This window comes from Colias croceus, chromosome 15 (assembly GCF_905220415.1).
Source record: "Colias croceus chromosome 15, ilColCroc2.1".
Classification (NCBI taxonomy): domain Eukaryota; kingdom Metazoa; phylum Arthropoda; class Insecta; order Lepidoptera; family Pieridae; genus Colias; species Colias croceus.
The window spans coordinates 7478805-7503647 of record NC_059551.1 but is presented as its reverse complement, the minus strand read 5'-3'; the positions used below and the strand labels follow the sequence as shown (position 1 = coordinate 7503647).

The 24843-nt window shown below is 34.2% G+C and overlaps 2 protein-coding genes across 2 annotated transcripts in view; both read right to left on the bottom strand.

The window, feature by feature from the left end:
* The window catches only part of LOC123698106 (SET domain-containing protein SmydA-8), a 542384-nt gene that overhangs the window by 272372 nt on the left and 245169 nt on the right, over positions 1-24843 (bottom strand). The gene's annotated exons all lie outside the window — the stretch shown is intronic.
* LOC123698115 lies at positions 12869-24003 on the bottom strand. Its single transcript, XM_045644712.1, has 3 exons — positions 23633-24003; positions 16591-16814; positions 12869-13906 (listed from the first exon to the last, which is right to left on the bottom strand). The coding sequence occupies exons 1-3, from the start codon at positions 23748-23750 to the stop codon at positions 13010-13012; spliced, it is 1239 nt and encodes a 412-aa protein (XP_045500668.1). The 5' UTR covers positions 23751-24003; the 3' UTR covers positions 12869-13009.

Below are 24843 nucleotides of genomic sequence, written 5' to 3'. Positions count from 1 at the left end.
CATTTTCTTGGTTATGCCTTTTATTATTGCCTTTTAGTTTTAAACCTTTTTAGCTCAAATTTATTAAAAAATGCGATGTCATGTTTAGTTCCTATGCTAGTTTCAAAAATTGGCATGACGGTAAAAGCTGTTCATCTTTTACTTTATGGTAATCGATTAGTCAGTTATTAACTCTTGAGTGTTAATGGAAATTTGACAAATTATATAAGTAATTAGATCTATCAATGAAACAAATTTAATGACATTACAGGGATTCTACATTTACCAAAGAACGCCAAAAATTAGTTACAAATCACGTTCTTACCAAAGAAAGCGGCAATAAACTGTACCTTTCAAAAGTAAATACAATTTATTATTATATTAATAGGTCAAATACTTAAAATAAAGACCAGACATAAAGTTCAGAGCGAATGTAAAAAGCAATTTATGCATCTCGGGTCAAGTTATAATGGTTAGTCGTAATAGTATACCGTCGGAATGCATGCAGTGTAGCAAGTGTTATTTACAATGACTTAATTTGCTGTAGTAACTATAATACTATCTAATATATAAAAATCAATGCCACTTTTCGTTGTATAACTCGAGAACGGCTGAACCGATTTCGATAATTCTTTTTTTATTATATTCCTTGAAGTACGAGGATGGTTCTTATGTAGAGAAAACGTTAATATGTACCACGGGCGAAGCCGGGGCGGACCGCTAGTAGTATTATAGTTACTACAGCAAATTAAGTCACTGTACTGTTTGTCTTTGTTTGATTGTGTATTGTAAGTCTGTTTAAATTATCCTGTCAGGAATTGAGATATTATAATTTTTAATTTTTAATACTGCTTTAGATTGACTTGTATTGAGTGGTGGTATGTTTATTAATATTTAATAAAGAGAAAATATATTAAGCTAAATGTTTTTTAATAACAGGAATATGAATCTTGACATTTTTTGTTTTCCCGGCCAATTAGGTTTCGACGTGTGCATAATATAACACTGGATTGTCAACTATATCTTTAAGAATGTTCCAGTTTTGATATAAGGTAACCCATAACCACTGAACCTACTGTATATTATTAATAAATAATAGTTGTTATTGAGAAAGTAAACATTAAATGATACCAACCCATAGGTACCACATGTTTAATGTTTTACTAAAACATCCAGTGAAAATTTACGATGCATACATGGTAAGAAGTAATTGGATGGTGAGACAAATAGATGTATGGTGTTACCGATGGTAAGAAAGTAATATTGACTATATAAAGCAATAATTAACTTAAGGGTTCTAATACTTTGAAGAGCAAAGCGACGAGCGGAGCGATTTGATACATACAAAGAAAAATTTACAACTGAGGCGTAGCAAGTTTATAATAATGATGATCTAGTTACTGACAGTCAATGTATAGTTTTTTTATTCGAATCGTTAAGAATGATTCTAGGGAATTATTGGTCACGAAAGCTTTAAACTTTAAAGTACTACGACTCTACTTTCCCTGTGAAATTAATCAAATGAGATAATCCATCTGACTTTACTATAAAATGTGTCAATTTAAATATCTCATAAAAATTATCATCATGTCTCTATTTTAATGTAGGTAAGTAATTAAAAGGGTCATTTACATCTGATAATCATCGATCATCTCTCTACAAAGAATTTTATAAGATCTTTCATATAACAGTAATTTACCCAGAGTGTTAAAAATATTTTTGTTTATAGTTGCCCGCTAAGTTCACCACTATACACCTTACCTCACAAGTATGGAGACACAAGGTGCGGTGTACTGTACACACATTACTGTTGGCATGTTGACACAGTGTGAAACTTGTGTACTCGGTCTACGTGTGGGATAACATAATAAGGGTATTGTATAGGTATCGATTACGTTTCATTTAATTTAAAATCAATTTCTAAAGGCAATTTTATCTACTATGATGATTGGTATCTCAGAACAGTTTTTATTTTATTTTACATGTAACATTTTTGTTACAAAGCATGTAGTTACTACTAACTACTAAGTAACTAAAGTAAATTATCTATAAAATACCCTTTTTGCTTACGAATGCAAGTACTTACAATAATAAACGAAAATATACACATAAATACTTTACTCTCTATATTTAGGTACTAAACGAAATAAATGAGTCTTTTGAAGTTTTACTGAGATTAATTGATCTCGTAAAAAACCATACTTGATCAAATGTTTGCCCTTAGAGATAAGGTTCATAAGAAATATTAAAATTGGTCTTATGATGTATGACTACGTAGGAAATAGCTTTTACTGCGGCCTTAGGTCAAACTTTTATTTCATTTTTCTTTTCCCACAAACATAACTATCAACATTCGGGTATAATAAAAATATTTTATATAGAACGTTTCATAAAATAGGTTTGATGAAACGTTCTACTTAGTAGTATTTCATAATATTTCTGGAAATTTCTACCTTACCTTCTCAAGTAAAGTTGTGTATTAGTTAATAACTAAACCATTGCTTATCATACTAAAGACTTTATTTTCTAAAAAAGTTAATGTTGTATTCTTAATCTTCCCCACATAAAATCATTCAATTTTCATTTAGTTTCCTTAATTAACTCTTTTTATTAGCAAACAAAAAATAAAATAACTTCCAAATTACATACATTTAATATATTTATTTGCAATTGAAATTTACTTGCAATACCATGTAGGCGCCACACTGACGAATATGTATTTGAGTCAACGCCCAAATCAGTCCTTTTATATGAGTCAGGACTCGATAATCCACGGTTACTCAGACTGTTGTACAGCCCAAAAATATATGCGTATTTCTGCGGGGTTGTGCTAAAAGGAACTGCATTAAATTGAGAAATTATCTCTTGATGTCATATTTTATGAAGATAGGACGCCAGTGTGCAATTTTCCTCTTTTGAATGGCTTTTGCTTTTGATGAAGAATCGCCAGTGTGTAAATATTTTTTAATGTATATAATGATTTATTTGTGATCATTTTATATTGGGTTTAAATGTTTTCATAATAATGCTGGATAAAGCTAAGCTTAGTTTATTATCAAGACGTCTAGGAAATCGAATTGATCAATGATTTTATTTACAACTTCGAAGCCATGCAAAAATTAATAACGCATGATCCATATGATCACATTTCTTCTGAAAAATAGCACAGCGAAATCAGTGATACTTTGAATTTTTATATTTTAATGAGAATAATAAATTGATGATTGGTATAGTACATTTATATTTTCAGGTAAAAGCTTGCACTTCATACTGTCTTATTATTCCTAGAAAGCAAAGAGACTTTCGTTACTCTCACAACATATTACAGTTTCTTGTTAACTTCTATAAAAATCCAGAACAGCCAGTTTTTGCTCGCGAACAGACACTACAATGTAACCATATAGTACAACTACAATTCTCTCCATACTATCTAAATGAGAGCGTCCAATTATCTACGCTATATTTATACAGCTTTATCTATAGTTAGCAGGACATCATTAAATGATAAGGGAAGGTAAACACAATATTACAAACATCCGTTCAATTGGTCGCCTGTTTAAATATTCTGAACTTTATTAACTTTCGTATTTATAACTTATAATAACGATGACAGACGCTTTCATGGGTCCTAACTGCTTCCTCTGTGTACAATTAAAATTGGACTTATTTATGACTGAATTCAAAGTATGATATTTATATTAACGACTTCGCTGTATCAGAAATAAATTTAAGTATCTTGTACCTTTCGAATTATAATTACGTGTGGAATGATTTAATCTTATTGATTCCGTTGTAAAAGATAATATCATCCCGTTTTAACTGTAGAAAGGATGGGTGGTAAATTAATTGCTTTTAACTTACATACAATATATTATAATATAATATTTTTATTCACATAACACTTTGTTCTAACCATGTATAATATTATGAAAATCTAATACTTGCTACATACAATTTATTCTATTCGTAATCTTCTTTTACAAAAAGGATTATTCTTGAAGCATAAGTCAATTGAGATCTTTTTCTTTGTAATTGCATAGTGATTTTTTGTATAGTTACATAGTAATTGAAGTCTACCTGGAGCCATCTCTATCTAAAAAATTGAACATCTTAGATCACGTACACGTCTTCACACGATCGTTAATTCACAAATCCGTTCTATGATATTCTCAGAAGCATTTGTGACCAAATAGATTATGGACAATAGTCTCCCGTTGCGTCAATTAAATGTTGCCAAACATGCCGTACACTGTACAACCCGAATTGGTGAACTGGATCGTCACAGAATAAATAATTCGATTATTCCTCACCATTGTGTCAACCCTTTCTATTATTCCCTGTGGCCAGTACTTAATCCCTACAACTAGATTTCTCATAGTAAAAATACGGATACAATGTTACAAACAGTGACAATCTCAACCCTATTTCACGGTGATAAGGATTGTTGTTTATGTTATATCAGCTGTCTTTTCACTAGTTTACCGGTTCGAAGGACGGATCTCAAATAGTTTAAACTGGTTCTAGAACATGGCATTTCGATTTTACGATTTCAAGGTTGCCGTTTTACTTTCATAACTTTCTTTTTTTGCGGGCTGTTTTATCTGTGCAAGCTGAGAGTTCGAATTAGCAATGCGACTGTCGAGATAATTGCATAGATCCTTCACGTTCACCATTTTCAAGAATATTACCATAAATTAACAACTGCATCCCATCATCTTTAAACAAATACGATTTCTTATTGCAAAATATTTTATTCGGATTATAATTCTAATTGAGAACTTAGTTTATTCTATCTTTAAACATTTCAATCCAGTTGTTCGATTCAGGTCCTTACATAAAATATTCCAATGCAATTCCTGGGTAATCTGATCTGGGGACCTGGTGATCTGTGATACCGGTTAAAACCCATTTCAGACCCCAGCTCCTCCAACTCCAGCTTATCCTTACTAATATTATAAATGTGAAAGTAACTCTGTCTGTCTGTCTGTCTGTTACTCAATCACGCCTAAACTACTGAACCAATTTGAATGAAATTTGGTATGGAGATATTTTGATACCCGAGAAAGGACATAGGCTACCTTTTATTGCGAAATATGTACCACGGGCGAAGCCGGGGCGGACCACTAGTTGTTTATAATTTTTGTATGCATGTAGATTAATTTATGTGATTGGGAATTGTGAGGAGAAATAAATAAATTATTATAATTATTTGAATTCATATGCCTAAATTCACTGGGAACCGAGAGCCAATAGCTCTCTATTACTCTATTTACTCGACGTAACTTAACGTCGACTAAATAGTAAATACGGTAAGAGGTCGTAACTCGTACATGGGTAGATATTTTATGGACCTTTTAAAATTACATTTAAAATAATAAGGTCCGTAAATACAATCATCGTTGATATTTTTGTACCGAGAAACTTCATATAAAATAAGAGTTACAAGACCCCAATCCTTGTGGGCGATACTTAAGTATTACAAAATGTATCTATATATTACTATATTAGCAACATTATCCTCTTATAGCCGACCTAGTTCTACGGTCTGTCCCGTGATATAAATAATAATTGAATATTATATTTACCTCGTTCTTGTTCCCTTTGTTCTGCCATACCCTTTTACAGCTAGCAGTGGTTCATATTTCGCGCCAAATCGAGCAGTTGTTTTCATGAATTTGATTACAGCAATTTGAAATTGATCATCACAAGGGAATGTTTTAGACTTTAGTTATATTCTGAATCGGTTATACATATATATACCTCCTGTAGGTATACTTACAATATAAAAGTTAAATATACCTTAGTGCTACAAATAAATTCATCTTCAAAATTGTGCAAATCATGTAGGTAACTTATTTGCGTCCTTAATGGTCTACCGCAGGGCGCAGACACATATTTTGTAAACTCACTCATACAAAACAACAATAGAACCTAACACGTACAAAAACAACTTATTTACTACCAGTAAGTACCTAAAAACCGAACGAAGTAAGGATAGTAATAGAAAAGGATATAGGTCACTACTCCACCTCAAAACACGCTACGATTATTTTCTAAGGGGGTGTGCTAAAAATGTAGCTCGTACCTACTTTAATTTGATAAATTAATGGACACGTTTACCTCTAGATTCTGCCAGTTTATAGGAATTACAAGCAAGATTTGATAGGCCTCTATTATGACAAGAGTACAAAATACAAAGTATGTTTTAATAGCTGATAAATTTGCATAAGTATCACTGCGTCGCAGTTTATTGGCCGATTTACATTTTTAAGGGCAAAATCTTTATGTTCACTTCTGCCACCGAACCACTTAAAAACTCTATCTGAATTAAATAAACTCAGATGTCCACATCTCTCTATTCTGTGACCATAATTTTCAGGCAGCAATCCATAAAATACAGTAGAAAAATTAAGCTCAAATACGATGCAATTGCAATTTGCTGATAACTGCAATTTTTGAAAAGTTTTATTTTGAATAAAATTTACTAACCAGAGGTGAAAGGAACGATAAAGGATAATAAAATTGTAAAATTTTTCAGAAGACCTACATTAATTTGTAACTCCAAGGAACGAATTTACTGCGCCAAACTTGTACATCCAAATAAGGAAAGAAAACACGCATATTCTGAAGACAGAAACAAAATGTCACCTCAAGGACAGCTAGATTTCCTACATTTTTATTTATTGTTGTAATTAAACAATTCTGCTCATTGATCAAGACGTAATTAAGTGGAGTTGCGGCCTTGTCGCCTGGTGGCAAAAAGTGCCATTTACTCTGAGTCACAAAGTCACAAGCCCCTGCATAGTTTGTTGTTATATGAAATAATCTTAGGTGTACCAAATATAGAATGATATTCTTTATACTAGCCGTGCCCGCAGCGGCCGACAAAACTATTAGCAAAAACGTGGATGGTTTTTGAAAAATAAAGAAGCCTGTACTTTATCTGGCCTGAACTATTTTCAATCCAACTCGGTTTTGTGTTTTTTCCGTGGCCGTGATAATGCCAGACTATTGACTATTGTCTTTATAATATTAGTATCAGTGATAGGTATTAGTGATTTATGTAATCTGGGTGAAATTATAGAGACTAGGTATTCTTATGCTTAAATTTCATCATATTTTTGACATTTTCTTAAAAACAAAATATATTTGAAATCAACTTAACAAATATTTATTAACCTAACAAAATAAAGAGTGATAAAGATTCCATTGGCAATCGACTTGACGAAATAAACCAAAAAAAATATATAAAAGATACAAAAGTAAATGTACTGTGAATCTTATTCCTCGTTCACGAAATCAAATTTCCTTTATCCCAAAACTCCACAATGCTCAATCACGTTTAATACGCTACCTGTATCATCCCTCGGCGCCCTTTATCATTTTTTGTGCAGCCGTTTATTGTCCGAACACTTTTTATGTACCATCTAACGTGTGGTTGCAATCATTTGACATGGCCGCATTCCAGCTGCTAATTTTAATACTGGGTTTACATTTAACACAAATTCCTTGCGTAAACAGCATTTTTCATAAGCTGTGAAATGGTTTAGAACATTAGGCAAGAAGTAGGCTTGTAGAATTTCGTTTAATAGGTCTATTTGTTATAATTTGTAACGATTAGACAGGTAAAGGTAATAATAACTTAATCTTTGTAGAGCGAGTACCTATTACACTTTATAGATCCGTTATTTGATTAGATTTTAGATCCAAATTCTAGGGTAATTTTGTCTAAAACCTAATTAAGGGTGCCTTTAAAGCAAAATTACCAATCTTCTATTAAATGATTTATTTTCGAAAGACCCGAAATTATTTTGGCAATATGTCAAAGATAGAAGGTCTTCGAGCAGGAGTAACATTATTATGAATGATGGTAGACTTTTGAATAATGAAGAGTGTGCTATTAAGTTTGCTCAGTACTTTCAAAGTGTTTACAGCAATTGTGCACCAATTTTAGATACAAATGCGGCGGCAGCTATGGGGTCGAGTAGCGCGCGCGTTCATATCGATATGATGACAGTAGGAGAGGTCAGAAAAGCTTTGGCGCGCTTAAAACCCAAAACTTCTGCTTGCCCAGATGGTATACCAGCATTCATATTTAAAGATTGCAGTAGGGTGCTGGCTGAACCTCTTCAACGCATATTTAACGCCTGTTTACACTCTAACATTTTTCCAAATATATGGAAAACGTCTCGAGTTATTCCTGTTCCTAAGGGTAAAGCGGGGCCGATCATCAGCGAATACAGACCAGTAGCCGTTCTTTCAACGCCAGCAAAAGTTTTTGAATCGGCAATACAGGCGGGTGTGTATTCGCAGGTATCAGCACAGCTATGCGAGGAACAACATGGATTCAGACCGGCGCGAAGTACTACTACTAATCTACTCAACTTAATGGCATACGTAGTACCTGCAGTGGACACTGGAGTTCAGGTAGATGTTATCTACCTGGACTTCAAAAAAGCCTTTGACACAGTAGACAATGATGTGCTATTGGGAAAGCTTGCGAAGGTGGGATTTACTCCGAAACTGATAAAATTCTGGGCCTCCTATATGAAAGACAGACAACAATATGTCGACTATAATGGCTGCGAATCGCAGTCATATTTCACTAGATCAGGTGTAAGTCAGGGAAGTAACCTCGGTCCTTTAGAGTTCACTATAATGATTAATGACCTGCCGGACGTCCTCACTTATGGTCAGTGTTTACTATTCGCAGATGATTTGAAATTATACGCCGAAGTAAGAAATCTATCGGACTGTGAACGCCTACAAAATGATGTTTCTATGATCCTTCATTGGAGTAGTCAGAACAAGCTTCACTTCAATCCGGCTAAGTGTTCAGTAATGAGTTTCCATCGAACTCAGTCTCCTCTCTTATACGACTACAAAATAGGTCCAGTTTCAATTCAGCGTATGACGCAGGGTAGGGACTTAGGCGTTTGGTTCTCTTCTGATCTAAGATTTCGTGACCATATAATAAAAACATGTAAAACGGCATACAGGAACCTTGGATTTGTTTTGAGACAGGCTAAAGATTTCACTAACATTACAACCCTTAAGGTCCTGTATAACGCGTTAGTAAGAAGTCGTTTAGAACATAATGCAGCAATTTGGGCTCCTCATGAGGACAAATATAAATTAATGTTGGAGCGGGTCCAAAATAAATTCATGAGACACTTATATTTAAAATTGTACGGGGTATATCCTTTTTATCCGTTGATGTACCCTACCTTATTTGTATTGGGTATGGTGGGGTACAATCAATTGAGTGTACGGCGAGACTTTTTGCTTGCCGTTTATATTATAGGTCTTCTTCGTGGTGGGGAGCAGAACTCAGGGCTGCTTGAGTGTGTGAGTTTCTGCGTTCCCACCAGATTCGCGTGGAGACGGCGCCGCTCGCCGCTGTTGCTGGTGCCCACAGCACGAACCGGCCTTCTTGCGAAGGCACCAATGATACGAGTCATCCGCATCATAAATGAAGCGCATGAAAGGGCGGACTTATTTCATTGCCCAATGAGTGAGTTCGCAAGGGTGGTGTTACAGTTGATTTGTAATTTTTAGAATCTATTTCTTTATTAATTTATGTATGTATAATAATATCTAAGTAATTAGTTTTTTTAAGTTAGTTAAGTTTATTTGGTAATAAAATTGTATCTTTGTCGCATTGGGAATGACCTGTAACGGCAAGTGATATTTTTTTAAATAAATAAATAAATAAATAAATAAAAATGTTTTTGATCAAACATTATCCTTGAAAATTACCTCTAGTTTGATATAATATATTTTATTTTTTAGATTTGGTCCTGAAACACGTATCATCTAATAGAAGATTGGTAATTTTGCTTTACACGCACCCTTAATTCGGTCAGTAGTACATCTTATTCTGACAAATGCCTGTAAGTATAAGAGACACAATTTCTGTCTGATTTGATACGTGTTTCAGTTATGCTCTATTTATTTTAGTTTTATGTACAAGCACCGCATTAACGTCGCTAACAAAAAAAAATAATTCAAATGTTAAATTTACTTATCTATTGGCTAAATTTCATCGAAATTTATAATAATTACAAAACACTAAAATAATCTTTCGTCACCTGAGAAGCTTCGTCTTTAAATAATTCTCAATGTATTGTTAAACATTTACAATTGTAGCCAGTTAGCTCGTCATTATGCAGTTAAAGATAATTGACAATTTACTTGCATCTGTCTTGAGCTGGTAATTACTAGGAATATGCGGAGAGCTGTTAATTTGTTTATGTCCTTTTTAACACCTACTTCCATTCTACATTCTTTAAGTACCTATAGCTATATTGGCGCCATTCGTGTAACCTTCGAAATTAATATGTATTTGAGTTCTCATCCCAATAGAATAGATGATAAAAACAAATATATACGACCATACATTTAGTCCTAATATGACAATCAAACTCATCATCATCATCATCATCATGATCAGCCCATATACGTTCCCACTGCTGGGACACGGGCCTCCTATGAGGGTACAGGCCATAATCCACCACGCTGGCCAAGTGCGGGTTGGCGGATGACACATGTCGTCGAACTTTTTAATTCTTCGACATGTCGGTTTCCTCACGATGTTTTTCCTTCACCGTTCGAGCAGTGGTGATGTTACAACATGCGCAGATAAATTGAAAAATCAATTTATTTCCTGCGCGCTCGCCTGGTCTCGAACCACGGACTTATCGATTCGAAGTCCGAGGTCTCACCACTGAGCCACCACTGCTCTTCAATCAAACTCAAAGACTTTTTATTCATATAAAGTTATCTTGAATAGACTTTTATGGACCCAGGAATATTTGCTGAACCAACTTGTAGTTATAACAGTTCTGTTACTGTTATTCGAGTTCAAGATTTATTTAATAATAACCCGTTATAATGTCACACGTTTGAATTGCTTTGTTCAGTATCTTACATTCTACTTCTTTAAGATTGTAAGAAAACAGTAAGTTGTTATATATTTCAACTTTATTTTTTAAAAAGAGTAGCATTTTCAAAGATACACGATAGCTTTTAATAGTTCCTATTTTTTCTTATACAATGTATATACCTAAATGTGACGCACCAAATGAAGAGGTATTTTACACAAAATTACTGAACAACTAAAAATCGATAAGCAAACAGATAGAGATCTGGTACTTCATTAGCAAATACTAAATCTGGAACAGTTTATACTCGGGAATAAGAATTTATGTTTGAATTAATGAATAGGTAGTTATAAAATTCAAATAACCTGAAATAAATATAGTTCAAAAAGGTTTCTTTCTATTATTTATTAGCAAAATTTCGAAGTAGGTAACTAAGATGAATAATTAGATTAGGCATAATGATTAAACCCACAGAATATATCTCTCATACAAATGATTCATTTCCTTATCAATTTCGGAAATATGAATACCATATACTGTGAGAAAAATCTCATTATCAGTCACATTAATAATGAGCTTTGGTGATTATTTTATGGGAAGTGATGAATCAGAATTTTAAATAAACTGTAAATATAGTTAGAGAGAGACTAAGATAAAGCAGTGGTTTTGGTTTGTTTTGTTATCTACACTAATATTATAAAGAGGAAAACTTGTTTGTTTGATTGTAATGAATAGGGCTCATAAACAGCTACTGGACCGATTTTGATGAAATTTGAAATTTGAAAAATCTTTAGACTCCGAGAAAGAACATAGGCTACTTTTTTATTGCAAAATATGTAACCACCGCGGGGCGGACCGCTAGTGAGATATAATTTATGAGTTAGAATTTGAATTGAATATTTGAGTGGAAGCAAAACTAGAAGCGTTGGAAAATAACAGAATTTTAGTTTGATAATCGATTAGAATCGAATTGAATCCAAATTCATCGCAAAATAATATAGAGTAATGGGTAATGGTGAATTATGTCAAATTTTCCTAGTCATTTCATCGTAGTCAATAATGTCATAGGTAGGGCGTATTCAGAAAGAAAGCTTGAAACTTATAAGCGCTTATCGGCGCTTGTCAATGCTCAAACCAGCTTGTCAAAACCAGCATTGACAAGCTTGTCAAAACCAGCATTGACAAGCACCGATAAGCGCTTATAAGTTTCAAGCTTTCTTTCTGAATACACCCTTACAATATAATACTATGTAATTTAAAGAAGCCTGAAGGACTGAATAAAATTTCAAAGTCATGTTCAAATTATAAAAATTTAACTGTCTTAAATATGAATAGCATTACATCTTCCTTAAGCAACATTAAAATTGTTCTACTTATAAGTTGGAATACGTAATTACCAAGCAGGATAAAACTATAACATCCTGTTTGTCTCGTGTAAAACAAGTCAATTGATTGCAATACGCAATATTTTTACTTCGTTCTACAATAATTATTAATACTCAATCAATTGATGATGACTCAGAAATACAATAGCTCATCGTGCATTTAACTAGTTTATTTTTGCCGACGATATCCTAATCGAAAGAAAACAGGTCGTTCTTAAACCACAGACGCATTAAATTCATTTTTTTATTTTGTTATTTATATTATGTCAAGCAACTTAGCCTTCTTATAGCAATATCATCATGGGTCATACGATTTCACTTTCGATATAGTCGTATGTCATTGAGAAATTCTCTATTGAGCATCAAGTGAACAATGAAATCAAATTATGACTACAATGTATTAGAAAAAGTAGAGGTTAAAGTGAAGGTGTTCGTAGTGAATGTTTTGCAAGAACCAAACAATACACGACCGTGTGAAGGACTAATTCAAGGCGACCTTTCGAGCGCAATGAGTGACATTTAGTTTCCTATTATTATAGTCGAAACGCTATTAAGTTCATCGGTTGTCTCTTCTCGAACTAACGACTCGGGTCATGGTGCCAGAAAATAAAATCACCGAAGAATAGTTAATACATTTTATTTTATTTCATTTATATTAGGTACTTTATAACAATACTTTTAACAGTCTTAAAACGAACGACTTAGTGAGACGGTCGGCGGTCCACGCCGTGAGTCTATCTACAATATTTACAATTGGATCGGTCAGGCGCACGTGAGCGATATGAAGGCGCGCGGCACGGGGTTGGCGGGAGCGGTGAAACGCTGCACTCCGGAGCAGCCCGCGCCGCGCGCCACCGCCTCGAAGAACTGCCGCAAGTCGCTGACCGACCTCGTGGGCGGAGCCTGCAGGTCGTGCAGTGACGTCGCCCGCCGCGGCGTCTCGGCCACAGCCACCGGCCGCGCCAGCTGCTCGCTGCTCCGCGCTAAACTTCCACCGCTTTGTGACAGTGACTCAAACAACGCGCGTCGCTCACGCACCGGGACGTACTTAGACGCCACTTCATGAGCATTTGGAGAACAAGACCTCGCTCGGTTCTCTAAGGATGCAGTCTTGCGCCTGGCCATTTCCATCGCGAATCTCCCTCTCTCCGCTCCGCCGGCTGTCCCTTCCCAGCGTTTCAGGTATCGATGTCGTCCCAGTTCTGTGTCCGTGGACCTCGCCCGGGGAAGAGTGTGATGTTGGGGAGGGCTACCGTTCAATTTACTGCAATTGTTGCATTTTATGATTTCCGCTTTACGTACAGGTGCATCTACAACGTCTATAGTTTTTAACGCGTCGAGAGAAAGGGATAGGTCGAGGCTGCGATCGGATGAAGAGTCGTAATCGTCGTCTTCTACGACGATGCCCTCGTCCGTTGCTGCTGGGGAATGATCTCTCGGTAACTGTGTTTCAGACGCTGTAAGCAATCTTCTTCGCGCCCTGGGAGGCGGTCTGGGAGGACACATTGATGCGTTCATTTGAATTGTCTTTGGTTTGCGGTTAGATGTGTCTGCCGCTGGCAACACGTCCAAAAATCTCACTTGTGGCAATGGCGTCTGTCCTAAGATTTCTATGCAGAGTGCTCGCACCCATCGCGCGTATTCCGTCGCATTGCAAGCCTGTAACAAAGAAATACACACTCATCATTGATAATAATTAACTCGTTAAATTGTTGGCAGGAGCTATGAATAATGTAAGACGGCTATATGAATATTTCCAACGGAAACGTTGAGAAAGGATGAGGGTGAACGAATTGTTAAGGGACAGAACTAGAATTGTACGCATGGAATGTAGAAAATAGTCTCGTCACAACGTGTTTCATTTACGTATCAACACCTTCGCGCTCTAGCCCTTCTTATGGTAATAGGCCCATCAAAGGTCACGCACAAAGGGACGATGATTTACGGGTGTTGCGCTTTATTGAGGTCTATTTAAGGTAAATCGTGAGAAAGGCGAATGACGAAGGGGAACAAACGTCTTGAAGAGCATCTTATCTCATTGTGCTTGTCCCCATCATGTCAGAAACGTGAAATAGGATCCTAGACAAGGTTTTTTCTTAAAAAAATATTTTACCGGTTGTTATTAGCCTTACATGCGTAGAAACTCATACATTACTTATTTTATTATAGAAATACATAGTTACCTAAATAATCTTTGAATAAATTCAGATTTTCAGTCTTAACAGAAATGCACTAGCGTGAAAGGACGTCTACAAAGCAGTATAATAAGAAGTACAAAAACCTAGAAACATGACCTCGATTATCGACATTTAAGTCAATCGTAAACTAATTTGGTTACGTGTTATCAATTAATAAGTAAACATATTATTAGCATATGAATGGGCTGTGGTAATGACTCCGTTACACATTTTTATCTTTTATTTATTTCTTATGTAACGAGTTAATGTACGTACGTTTTTAAATGTAGCTATTTACACTTTGACTTACCTAAATACTTTTTAGAGAAAGTAAAGTTGATTATAATGTTACTTTATTTTTATTATTAATTATTATATACAAGTTACTATGTAATATTAAGTTGTATTCATTCAATATTGTATGTAAATCTAGTCACGCGGCGCGCGGCTCTACGCGGCTCTGCTCTGCGCAGAGTTTTTGTTTGTTTTTTTTACTACAGACCAGAAAAAATGTATATCCGATCTATTTCAAATGAAAAAATGCAATTGCATTATTTACGTAGCCTTTGTCTAGACGAAACGTCATACCTACCTTGCAAATGCATGATTTGACTTTCAATACATTTATTCATCGGATAGTGTATAATTGACACCTTAAAAAATAAACAAAGGTTGTTTAGAAGACTGTCGATTTTAACACAACTGTAAAATTTATTAGGAAAAACTAGTTTTATTATACCAAATTGAATTGTTTAAGTCGATACCTATCAAAGAAATGACACTTTCAAATATGTATCGAGATTTTAATTTATTTCATGTTTTAAATTTTAATACATTAATTAACAATTAAGGGCGTCACACACGGTAAAGATACTATAATATTTTATCTTAAGATACTCTAATATAAAACGCTATAGTATCTTAAGGTATCCGGTATCAGCGTTCCGACCATCATTTTTCTTTTTATCATTGCGTACTAAGACCCCTGTAGAACCGCCATCCTGTTACAAATGACCCACAAAATTTCGGGTCATAACAATTCGGTTTAATCATAACAATATTGCGTAAAAATGAAGCAAATTTGCTAACACTAAATTATGGGTTTTGAAATCGTTTGAAATAGTACAAAACAATGAAAAGATTGTTAATTACACATTATGCTGCATGACCTTTGATAATAATTTAATAATTGCTAACATTATCATTAGTGTAGGTACCATACATATTTCATATATTATGTACAATATGGTTAATGGTTACAAGGCTTAAAATGACCTACACAATGACAAGTGACCACCTAACGGTATCTAAGTATATAAAATGTGCGAATTATTTTTAAAAATATTGACTGATTGCGAAATTCTTCGAATATACAATATTTTTAATTACCCATAGTTATCAGTATATCAAGAAAGACCGAAAGAAACAAGCATGAAATCGTAAACTTTTATTATGTTATTGTAGTTATAGGTTAAATAAGTTAAATTTAAATTGAATAAGTTACGTTACAAATAGCATAGGCCAAGATACTATCGTTATTTTAACCGCTCGTGTATCATAAACCTTATAACCATACATTGTACTAGTAAATACTAAACTTTATTTAACCGTTCGTGTATGAACGCTTTATAACCAGACAATACGACCAACGATACTCGATTCAACAGTTCACACGTGTTCCTTGCATTACGATATTATGTTTGAAATAAACGTCTCGTTCCTATAGCAATTATATTGTACTCGACATTATGACTACATCACTTACTTATGTTACATCCGTTGAGAATACAGATCATATCTATGGGACTCATTTAAGTTGGCTGATGTGCAAATTGCTCTGTTGTAAGTGTAACACAATATGTGATTAATATTGTGATTGTTTTAGGGTTGTGAGAAAGCTATTTAACTTTTTATTTAGTAGGAATTCACGCATGTTTAACTATAATACGTTTCGATACATTTAGCAACAAACAGTTTGGGGTAAATTGAACTAATAAGAATCTTTTCAAAACATAGAATCGATATTTATCGAAAGGATCAAGAAGTCTTGTTCCATTTTTGATCATGTGCCTCAATTACAAACGCAACACATCTTAACTAACCTCACTTTTAAATGCTTTTAGACACCAAGCACCTTATAACAATCACTAGGCAGTAAATAATCACCTGAAACGTAGCGACCACTGCGTTATCCAGTAGCCGCGAGAGCTGGAAGGCATTCTGTAGATTAACAGCTGCTCGTAGGTGCAGGTGCCGGAGCGGCAACCTCGCGGCTGGGCGGCGGCGCGGCAACGTTCCATCCCGCCAGGCGAGCAGACAGCCATCTCGGATAGCACACCTCACCCAGGCCCATGATACGTCGTCGTCTTTGTAATACTGTCGGAGGACACCTGGGGGAGAATACTAGTGTTAGTCAACGTTAAAACTGTCGGAGGACACCTAGGGGAAAATACTAATGTTAGTCAATCTTCCTCTTGATTTACTTAAAGACATACTTAAGAAACTCGAGAAGTAGTTCTGAATGAGACTATAAAGATTTTAATTTATAAATTCTACCAATTATTGGGACAAGTTCATATTATGTTATTCGGTAATATTTCATAAAAATATACGAATCAGTCTCTATCAAGTTATATTTCAGTATCAACGAGATCATATTCCCAATGCATTACTACCGAACTGGTTTCAATCAATAGCCATTGTATTTTGGCGTTTTTCTATACTAGGTACAAGCCTTTTGCTTTTCAGTATATCTACAAGGATTGAGTTCAAAATTGATTATATATGCTCAATACCATCTAACACGTCCACTTTTGTATGTTTATTTACTTGTATCTTTTCTTGGTCATTTAGGTCAAGTAAAGATAAGCCATTTGCATAATATTCCAAATTAATAGTCTACAAGTTTATTGCAATCTCATATGAGTTTAGTTACACCAACAAAAGTATGTTAAGATTCCTTGTAAAACTGGCTATCTTTACACACGGATTTCAAATATAAAAGATAATAAAACATGCGATACAATTTTTCAAATACTTCTTGTTTTTTCAATTATAATCATATCACAAAGAACGCGCTCGTAAGATGATAAACTTAACTCCCTCAAACCATTTTGTTTCCAAACAACTCTTGTTATAGCTCATTGTTGCTTCAATAAATCCACATCGAAGTAACGTGTTACAACAGCACGACCCAATTTCGGTCAATTTTCGTCCGATAAACCTACTTTATCTTTAATAACAGACCGCACGCGATCCATAGCCGAAACATCAATATTTCCTACTAATAATTTACGCTTGAAGAAACAGCTACTTAAACTTAACTTAAAAAAAAACAACCGATATCGTGATGGTGCTACTTTTGGTTCTATTATTATGTTTAATCGGCTTATTTTAATTCATCTAGACTTTGAATTAGAGCATTTGCCGTACTAAGCACAAAATTAAGAAACAATGTGTTATGTCAAGAAACAATAATAATAACCTACACCGTGATGGTGCTTTTTTGGATCTATAAATACATTTACAGTCGAGATATTTTAATACACCTAGACTTTTAATTTGAGCTTTAAACATTATACCTTGGTAAGATCAAGCAAAACAACAACAAAACAAAGCAAACAAAAAATTAACAGATAATATCGTGATGGTGCTATTTTTGCTTCTAAAGTTACATTTAATCGGCATATTTTAATGCATCGAGGATTTGAATTTGAGCAATTACCTTGGTAATATCAAGCACAAAATCAAGGAACCATGATAAGACAAAGGAAACAAAACCTCGCTACAGACGCTTGTCTTCAGACTATTTTCGAGATAATGAAATTCGGAAGTTATTTACATAAGTTCGAAGGCAAAGTTGGCACTTAATTAAAACGCGATATAAGCAACAAAGAAACGTTTGAATTAAAATGTATTTCGTGGGCGTTGCGAAACAAGCATTGAGTCAGATGCAGATAATGTTGGGCGTTAACTCTTTTTACTTTTACAGATAATACCCATATCAAATTCTGTATTTCGAAATAATATATGGACGAAATTGTATAGATTTTTTTTAACAATCGACCAGCATATTAATTAGCGCCAGAGTTAATAGGATGTTTCTTTCACAGACAGATTAGAAAACAGGGAACAATAACGCTATCGACCAGGACCCAATATAGATAGGGAGGTGAGGTAGCTAAATGGCGTAATTCAACGGCGTCGTCGAGACTTATCAAAATCGAAAGAAAAAATAATTTCGAAAAGAAAAGCTTCTATGGTAAAAACCATTTTAGCGGTGGGTTTGGCGTGTACGGATTTTCAAAAATGTAAAAAAAAAACAGTTACTTGGGCATTCTCGAGCGCGTCAGATATTCATACTACGTATGCCCCAAGTGCCTCTGATAACAACGGTACACTAATCTGCCGGTTTGCGTGGTGGGGCTAGGCATATAAATTCGTCAAAAATGCACAAAAAAAAATTTACTCGAGCGCGTCAGATTTTCGGAAGGGGTGTTAAGTAGGCCCCAAGGAAGGTCCCCTTAAAAAACTGACGATTACGGCGTGACGATAAGTTACGATGAATTTTTGAAAATGCAGAAAAAAAAAGTCCTTTTGAAATACTCGAGCGCGTCAGATTTTCATAGGGGAGGTTTATCTCGGTATCCTGAAAGCATATTTTCTTAATCTGACAAAAATGTTGGTGGGTTCTCTTAATCTGACCGAAAAAGGTTTGTGGGTTTCTTTTTTTAATCATCGTTATTTCATATCAATCTTTCTTGACATCCTCAGTTTTCGAGATATACTCAAAAAACCGGGAGTTTTAGTTTTTATAATGCTTCAAGTAAAAAAAGTTTTAACTTTCGACAAAAATGAAAAGAGACCTTTTTTTGTAAAATAAAATTACCTTTTTTGTTTATTTAAACTTTTTTTTTTTTGAAAAAGTAAAATTCGCGACTTATATGCTGCAACGCGTTTTTCGGAAGACGAAATGGCTCCTCCAGACTTCCGGTCATGCGGAAACCGGCAGATTTTGTATTTTTAGTAAGTTTTAGATTATATTCTTCAAAATAAAAATAAAAACAATCGCGCTCGAGAATGCCGGATTAACGTTTTTTTTTTACAAGTTCGCGACCCTTTAACTCGGCGGCGTCAAGGGCTAATGGTCAGATTAGTTAAATTTAGTCTTAAAACACTAAAATCAACCCCCAATATCTTAATCTGATGCGCTCGAGTATTTCAGACTATCGATTTTTTTTTACTAATCTGATCGTCTATCCTAGGCGCGCGTCACTACATATAGAGCTAAATAGTTAACAAGGTTGTTCTATTAGGTCTAAGGTATCTCTCATATCTTAAACTGCCACGCTCGAGTATTACAGAAAATTCCCCTCTTCGCCTCCCTATCTAATAGTTTATGAAAAAAACTGACAGTAATATTACCACTTTTTTGCGATACTTACTGAAAATTATAATGGAACTAATGAATTCTATGGTATTTTCATACTCATAAACGATTACAGCTATCTTGCTTTAAAAAAAAATATTTAAAAAAATTACAGCTTATCTTGCTTTAAAAAAATGATTCCTTTTCTTAATGGAAAGTTTTTGAAATGACTAAGAAACAAAGACAAACCTAACTAGAGTTAATTTATTTAAAAAATGTCTCATTCAAGTTAATCATAGAATCAGAATGAGCATCAATAAGGAAAGACGAGCACATTCTAGTAGGCTCCCATGACCTCCCAGAGATACATATATCACACTATCGGAAGGTCAGAGGATTTCCTTTTGAACGGAATTTAAACATGTGGTCATTTACATATCATTAATATGATTATGGTCATAATATTCGCATAAGCATCAGCAATACCTTCTCCTTGAAGTGGAATCTCCTTGAATGTGTGAAATGTTTTATGCATGCGTTTTGGTTAAATAATATTATAAAACATGTTGTGTATTGGGTATCTCCTGATCTTCTGATGTTTATGGTAACGGTCATCAAACTTTTGGTAATACCACGTAGGTTGTATTCGTCTGTTGGTACTTGGTATGTTTTGTTTCGCAAGCCGTATTACTTAGAACATTACAATCCTTTGCTAGACTTTGTGAAATATAGGTACCACACGAATGTGTGACAAAGTATATATTTAAAAAAAATGTGTGCGTGTACTAGTGTACACACGTAAGAAGTGAACCTTCTTTTTGACCTTATTCACCAAAAAATAATTTACTATATGCAACTTTACAGAAATACGTCGAATCACGGTAGGGATAAGAAAAAGATGGCGCGTAACGGAAAAATGTCACGCGTAACGAAAAACTGTTACACTAAATTTTTTTCCAACCCCGATAAATAAATAAACACGTAGATGCAATGGTTACCTGATTTTTTTTCGTGATCAGCAAATGCGTGACGTAAATCTGATACAAGCGATGAATCATGTAATTATTGTTCAATGTTAATTGAGATTCAACACCTGGCATAAGGCATTGCATATTTGCATGTATTACCATCTTGTTTCGGATGTTGCTTTAATGTGAACTACATGGAAACGTGATAATTATCAGCTCTGGGGCCATCCATTAATCACGTGATGTTTTTTTGGTATTTTTTGTCCCCCCCTCCCCCTTGGTGATACGTGGTGAGGTTTAAGACTACCCCTCCCACTACGAAAAAATACACGTGATATAGGGGATATCACGTGTATTTTTTCGTACCTGCAAAGAATCAATTTTTTATTTATAAAAAAATACTGGTATAAGTATCATCTAATTTTATTATAGTAAATTAAAGACTGCTATAATTAACGTTCAGAGGTAGACAGAAAGATTGCAGTTTGTTTTTGAATGACATAAAAATAATGAAAGATATGCGAAAAAGTTGTACGTGTTTGACTAAAAATAAATACATGTAACGCCGCTTTTCGGTTGAGTATCGCGCGCTTGTCGAAAAATAAATACACGTGATATATTACTTTACGCTCTAAATGAGGACTTATAAGTACTTAGTTTTTGGGAACATCGGTTACAAATTTAATTGAAAAGTAAAAGGAACTAAAGTGTAGGTTTCCTTAGTATTCAAATTTAAGTCTTATTACAAAAGTTATTGCAAAGTGTGAGAAAGTAATATTTAAATAGCTTGAACAATAGACAATTATAACGTTAATTTATTAATAAGCAGATAAACAGTTAGCGGCAACGTATTAATTTCATCCTTATTTTCATAATTATCAGAAACTAGCTTTCCGCCCGCGGCTTCGACCGCGCAGTCAAAGAAAAGCCCGCATAGTTCCCCTTCCCGTGGGATTTCAGTGATAAAACCTATCCTATGTCCCGGGGTAAAAAATAGCCTCGTTGTGTCCTTTCTCGGCTATCAAAATATCTCTATACCAAATTTCATGCAAATTGGTCCAATTGAGTAACAGACAGACAGAGTTACTTTCGCATTTATTTAATTACTAGTGGTCCGCCCGGGCTTCGCCCCTGGTACATATTTCGCAATAAAAGGTAGCCTATGTCCTTTCTCGGGTATCAAAATATCTCCATACCAAATTTCATGCAAATTGGTTCAGTAGTTTAGGCGTGATTGAGTAAGAGGGCTTATTCAATTTAACGCAAGTCAAAATCTCCGCGATCTATTACGATAGATCGCGGCTTGCGCTATCCTTTTACTATGAACAGCATAGGTCCACAGGAGAGCGCCGAACAACATGTCCTCTCTCTGGAAAGGCTCGCTGCCGACTGATTTTATTCGGGTCGCGCGCAGTGTTTTATAGTACTTTAAAAAAAATTGTAGAAAAATAATAGAGGTACCTTAGTTGATTTTTTAAATTTTATCTTATAAGTAAGACGTTCTTTTATTGCAATATATATAAATTATATTCAACTAAGTCAAATATCTTGGTGAAAATAATCATTTTGTCGACTATAATTTCTAAAAAAATTCACATTGTTCGGATTTTAATTTCGTAAGTTAGGAGTCCAAAATAAAAAAATCTTTTAACTAACTATTTTAATAAGGATTTTTGCAGTTAGTTAAAAAAAAATGTGTGTTAGATCTGTCAGCAATTTCAGATATTTTTAGCTTCGAAATTGACACTAAAAGTGAAATCAAGTAATCATCGGCTCAGTTATCTTGATGGTATTCACAAATACTGTATTAATTGAAATAAACTCTTAACTAACTATATAGACAATAAAATTTCCTAAAATTATTAGTAATTCATATGTTTGTAAGATAAGTGGTTGATGGACAATCTGGTTTGAAAAATCACATATTTGAGCCAAACAGCGCACGGACCGCGTACACGGCCGTAACAGACAGACAGACAGACAGAGTTACTTTCGCATTTATAATATTAGTATGGATTTCGAATACCTACGACTGAAATAGGTATCTACGCAAAATAAAGTTTTTTTTTGTGGGGTTGGCTACAACATGTTAGGTAATAAGAATACCTATCTCAAGTGATACATTACAGACTACAGTTAGTTATAATACATAGCGTGAGAGTATTTAGTAACAATACACACGTTATTTAAATACCTCCATTAAAACAACACTTGATTCGTAGGTACCTATTTATTATGGCAACAACTTGGTCAACTTGTCAGTAAAGCTCAAAATAAAAAGGACAAATCGGAACTATGGCGTTCTATTTACGTACTGACTAGGTATGTAATATGTGGTTCTATTATTTTCATCTGTCAATGGCAATGCCTACTAAATAATAGGCATAACATGTGATGAAGGTTTTGAGGTCATTCCGCGTTTCGCTTTGTTTACCATTCCCCTAACAGATGTTCAACAATTATTATATTACCTAGTTATGCGGGTTCCAATTGACCCCTTTGGCCCTCATATTAATAACGTCTAACAAATTAAAATTATTATCTGTTGCTTAAAGTATTCGGATACAAAAAAAGAGTGTTTTTAAACTTAACGAACGTCAAGAAATATAAGGTTTGATAGTTTAGTTGATACCTATGATAACTGGTTTTGAAATTGGCGAGTGTTTTAATAATATTACGCATTCTTCAAAATATAGAAAGTGGGTAGATGGGTAGATTATAAACATTGTGGTCAATGACCAGGATCAGTGATCACGAATCTTAGGTCAAACTTATATTTCATTCGATTTTCACAACCGGAATGTATTTTTACTACCTATTGGACTTGGTAAACTATGTGTTTAATAAGTTAAATTAAGTTGCAAAAACTGACCTGATATCCTAAGATTAGGATCAGCAGGCGTTGGCACGGGTCCCGGTGTCAATTCAGGGCGTAATTTTCGCAAACCGGCCACCACCCGCGGCGCCGGCGACTGCTCCCCCACAAGCATTGCCTGTCACCACAACATATCACAGAGAAACACTGCACTAAACATCTTAATAATCCACGATAAGCACAATAATCTTCAACAATAAACAGAAAAAAATTCCAATAACCTATGTCTTTATCTAACTGTCAAATTCGTTTTTAATTTTAAAAATTCGAAATAGTTCGTTAAATCGCGCGCACTACATTGTCATTCGTTCACGCATCACGATTCGCTACTGGCTTGACAGACGGCATTTCCATGAATGAATGGCGCGTAAAGCGTGCCCCACTACTCGATTACTACGTGTGTATCAATCTGACAATGTAAAAGTCACGCGCCATCTATTGATGAGTAGAATTATTTCTTTGTACAAACAACATGAAACTAATAAAATGAAATTTTATGAAATTAATATTATGAAATGAACTTAGAAATAAACATTAATCAAATTCCAAATTATTATAAATATCATTTTACAGATAAATAATATTTACTCGAGTAATTATTAATTATTATGACTCAATCATTTTCGAAGGTTTCATCAACAGAAAATCATAATGCAACTAAATTCTTGTTAAATCTTTATTTATATATATATATATATATTTTTGTATATTATTATTTCAACGGTCACTTTGGATATTTTTACATAGAGCCTATTAATATTAATGGTGTACGTACGGTCTTATTAACAAAATACTTTTTTGTCATAGCGACATCTAGTGTTTAATAGCAGTATCTAGTAACATTAATAGTATAGTGACATCTATGAACAGTTTAAATTTATTATTTTTAAGTATAGCGCCATCTATACAATAATTATCGCATCAATTAAATTTCCTAGCATTGGTTAAAGTGCCATCTAAGCTTTTTAGACTGTACTAACAGAAACTATTTAATTTAGTTTAACTGTACACTGAATAATAATGAATAGTTTACAAATTTATTCACTAGATGGCTGGCGTTGTACTCTTTGTAAATTTTTGGCCTCGTTTTTGGCTAATATAATCTATACATATAATAAATCTGTAGAAGGGTCAATTCTGTACATTGAAAATATTGAAAAAATAACTAGCAGGGGGTGTTACTGGATCGATACCAAACCCAAATATGT